General features: G+C 42.5%; 1 protein-coding gene across 1 annotated transcript; it reads left to right on the top strand.

Moving 5' to 3' along the window:
- The first annotated feature begins 1,222 nt into the window (after positions 1-1,222).
- LOC121206009 (uncharacterized) lies at positions 1,223-3,724 on the top strand. The gene is made up of 7 exons (XM_041076166.1): positions 1,223-1,227; positions 1,462-1,542; positions 1,702-1,851; positions 2,176-2,287; positions 2,967-3,099; positions 3,195-3,387; positions 3,499-3,724. Exons 1-7 carry the CDS (start codon positions 1,223-1,225, stop codon positions 3,722-3,724), a joined length of 900 nt encoding a protein of 299 aa, XP_040932100.1.
- The last annotated feature ends 310 nt before the right edge of the window (positions 3,725-4,034 follow it).

Here is a 4,034-nt window from a genome sequence, read left to right on the forward strand (position 1 = left end):
GTTCTTCTAGAAGGCCTGTAAAGAGGGCCAGGTTTGATGGGCCAGTTCGAGCGGTTCCTAGTATTATTGCAAGACCGTAGCCTTGGGCCGATTGTGGGAGAGCTCACCAGGGTGAGTGTTGGAAGCGAACTGGGGCATGCTTTAGATGTGGGTCTATGGATCATCAGGTTAAGAACTATACTCAGGGGTTTACTGAAATGCAAGTTGCAGGATAGGGTCGTGTTCAGCCTGTGAGAGGTGTTCAGTAGCCACCGAAAGGCCGAGGTCAGGCCAGAGGTAGAAACAGGTTTGGTCGAGGTCGTAAAGCACCAGGCAGAGGTGCTGGAAATAACGAAGCGAGACAGCTAGCTTTGGTCTATGTTGCTCGTCACCGAGAGGATGGGGATGCCTCTGACGTCATAACTGGTACGTTCCTGATTTATAATTTACCATACACTGCTTTAATTGATATTGGGTCTACACACTCGTATGTTGCGTGGACTATGTCCGAGACGTTGGGTATTTAGCCTGAAAATACAGTTAATAAAATAACTGTGTTGAGTCCACTAGGACAATCAGTTGAGTACGTAAGTTGTTCAGAGATGTGCCCTTAGAAGTTCAAGGGGTCGTCTTTTCGACAGATTTGATAGAACTACCATTTGGGAAATTTGATAGTATATTAAGTGAAACACCGTGCGAATTTGGATTATGCTGTTAAGCTTATGGTTTTGAAGTCTACGGAGGATGAAGAGGTGACGGTGATAGGGGAGCGAAGAGATTATTTGTGTAATGTGATTTTTGTGTTAAGGGCCGAGAAGCTAGTTCGCAAAGGTTACGAGGCATTCCTAGCATATGTTAGTATTTTTGATTCTAAAGGTCCTTCTGTGGGAGATGTCAGAACTGTCAAAGAGTTTTTGGATATATTTCCTAAAGAGCTTTCGGGGTTGCCTCTAGATCGTGAGGTTGAATTTGGTATTGAACTCCTACTTGGAATAGCTCCAGTGTCCATTGCCCCTTATAGGATGGCACCGAAAGAGCTGGAGGAGCTAAAGGCTCAAATCTAAGAGCTATTGGATCGAGGATTCATTCAACCGTGTGTGTCTCCATGGGGAGCACCGGTGTTGTTTGTGAAGAAGAAGGATGGATCCATGCGCATGTGCATTGATTATCGTCAATTGAACAAGTAGACTATCAAGAATAAGTACCCTTTACCAAGGATAGATGATCTGTTTGACCAGCTACGATGAGGTACAATTTTTTCTAAGGTAGATCTTCGATCTGGGTATCATCAGCTAAAGGTTAAGGAGGCTGACATGTATAAGACTGCATTTAGAACTCGTTATGGTCATTACGAGTTCCTGGTGATGCCGTTTGGTTGACGAATGCACCAGTGGCTTTCATAGATATAATGAACCGAGTATTCTAGTCTTATTTGGATTGGTTCATAGTTGTGTTTATAGACGACATCTGGGTGTATTCAAGAATTGAGAAGGAGTACGATGCACATCTTTGCATTGTTTTGCAAGTTCTAAGGGAAAAGCAGCTTTATGCAAAGTTCAGCAAGTGTGAATTCTGGCTATAGGAAGTGACATTTTTGGGACATGTAGTGTTGGCAGAGGGAACTAGAATGGATCTTCGGAAAATTGAAGCTGTAGTGGATTGGAAACCACCGAAGACAGTATCTGAGATTCGAAGCTTTCTGGGTCTAGTTGGGTATTACAGACGTTTTATTGAAGGATTTTCATTGATTGCTGCACCTCTAACTAAGTTACTACGTAGATGGGTACTGTTTAATTGGACTGATAAGCAGCAAGAGAGTTTTGAGAAACTGAAGGATGTTTTGACTAAGGCCCCTGTTTTGATACAGCCAGAGTCTGGGAAAGAATTTACTGTTTACAGTGATGCATCGCACATTGGCTTGGGTTGTGTGTTGATGCAAGAGGGTAAGGTGGTTGCTTATGCGTCTCGTCAGCTCAAGCCTCACGAGACAAATTACCCCACTCATGACTTGGAATTAGCTGCGGTGGTATTCGCACTGAAGATTTGGAGACATTACTTTTATGGTGAAAATATGATTATTTACATAAATCATAAAAGCCTCAAATGTCTTCTTACTCAAAAGGAGTTGAGTCTTAGGCAATGAAGGTGGATAGAGTTGCTTAAGGACTACGACTGTTCAATTGAGTATCACCCTAGTAAAGCTAATGTGGTAGCTGACGCACTGAGTCGTAGGGCTGTATCTGCTTTGAGAGCAATATTTGCTCGTCTCAACCTATTCGATGATGGTAGCTTGTTAGCTGAACTGCAAGTGAGACTGACTTGGATTGATCAAATTAAGGAGAAACAGTTGCTAGATGAATCACTAGCTTCTCATTTTCAACAAGTTGAGAATGGTGAGACCACAGATTTTGGGCTAAATGAGAAATGAGTATTATGATTCCGTGGAAGAGTATGTATACTGAAGGATTCTGATATGAGGTAGTCTATACTGCGAAAGGCGCATAGTAGTCCATATGCTATGCATCCTGGATGAAATAAGTTATATCGAGATCTTCGTGAGCTGTACTAATGGCTAGGGTTGATACACGAAGTTACTGAGTATGTGAGTAAGTGCCAGACATGCCAGCAAGTTAAGGCTGAGCATCAATTACCTTCTGGGTTACTACAACCAGTTAAAATTCCACTCTGGAAGTGAGAGAGGGTAACCATGGATTTTGTGAGTGGGCTACCCTTGACGCCGACTAAGAAGAATTAATATGGGTGATTATGGACTGATTGACTAAATCTTTTCCCATTTTATACTGGTCTACACGGATTATTCGTTACAGAAATTGGCCAAGTTGTATGTTGCTAAAATTGTGAGGCTGCATGGTGTACCAGTTTCTATCATATCTGACAGAGATCCTAGATTCACATCTCGGTTCTAGAAAAAGTTACACGAGGCTTTGGGTACAAAGTTGGATTTTAGTACTGCGTTCCACCTTCAGACGGATGGGCAGTCAGAGAGGGTGATTCAGATACTGGAAGACATCTTAAGAGGTAGTGTAAATGATTTTAGAGGCAGCTGGGAGGATTATTTGCCGTTGGCAGAGTTTGCTTATAACAACAGCTACCCGTCCAGTATTCGAATGGCACCGTTCGAGGCATTGATGGTCGTAGGTGTCGTACTCTTACCTGTTGGACTGAGCTGGGTGAGCGGCAAATTCTGGGGCCAGAATTAATTTCTGATACCGAAGATAAGGTGAAACTGATTAGATACCGGTTAAAGGAAGCATCTGATAGGCAGAAGTCTTGTGCAGACTTGAAGCGTAAAAAGATCGAGTACTCTGTGGGGGATTATGTCTTTGTCAAAGTCTCACCATGGAAGAAAATTTTGAGGTTTGGGCGGAAAGGCAAGCTTAGCTCTAGGTTTATTGGACCTTATCGAATATTTAGGCGGGTGGGACCAGCCGCTTATCAACTTGAGTTGCCTTCAGAGTTGGATAGGATTCATGACGTGTTTCATGTTTCAATGCTGAGGCGGTATCGTTCTGATCCCTCACACATTGTATCAGTTGAGGAAATCGAGGTTGGACCTGATTTGACTATCGAGGAGGAACCGGTACAGATATTGGATCTTGATGTAAAGGTATTAAGAAAGAAATCTATTCTAATGGTCAAAGTACTTTGGCGTAATCACAGTTTAGAGGAAGCCATGTGGGAGCCTGAGGAGGTGGTGCGGCAGCAATACCCTCACTTATTCTGAATAGGTAAATTTTCGAGGCCAAAATTTGTTAAAAGGGGTAGAGTTGTAACACCCCGAATTTGGGCCTAGAAGTATTGGGCCTTGAGTATGGGTCCGTAAGGAGGTTGAATATTAGTATTTAATTGTGTTAAGAAATGACACAATTGTATGTTTGTTTCAGTGGTTAAGTGCTCTGTGAAGTGTCTGAGAAATCTTGGGTTCAAACCTAGGCTTTAGCAAAAATTTTGGTTTTAAGTGAATAAAACCCTGGATGCTTGGATGATGGCCTTTTAAATTATTGTGTTAAGTAAATGACACAAGGAAGCATGTG

The sequence above is a fragment of the Gossypium hirsutum genome, chromosome A09 (genome assembly GCF_007990345.1).
Source record: "Gossypium hirsutum isolate 1008001.06 chromosome A09, Gossypium_hirsutum_v2.1, whole genome shotgun sequence".
NCBI classification, from domain to species: domain Eukaryota; kingdom Viridiplantae; phylum Streptophyta; class Magnoliopsida; order Malvales; family Malvaceae; genus Gossypium; species Gossypium hirsutum.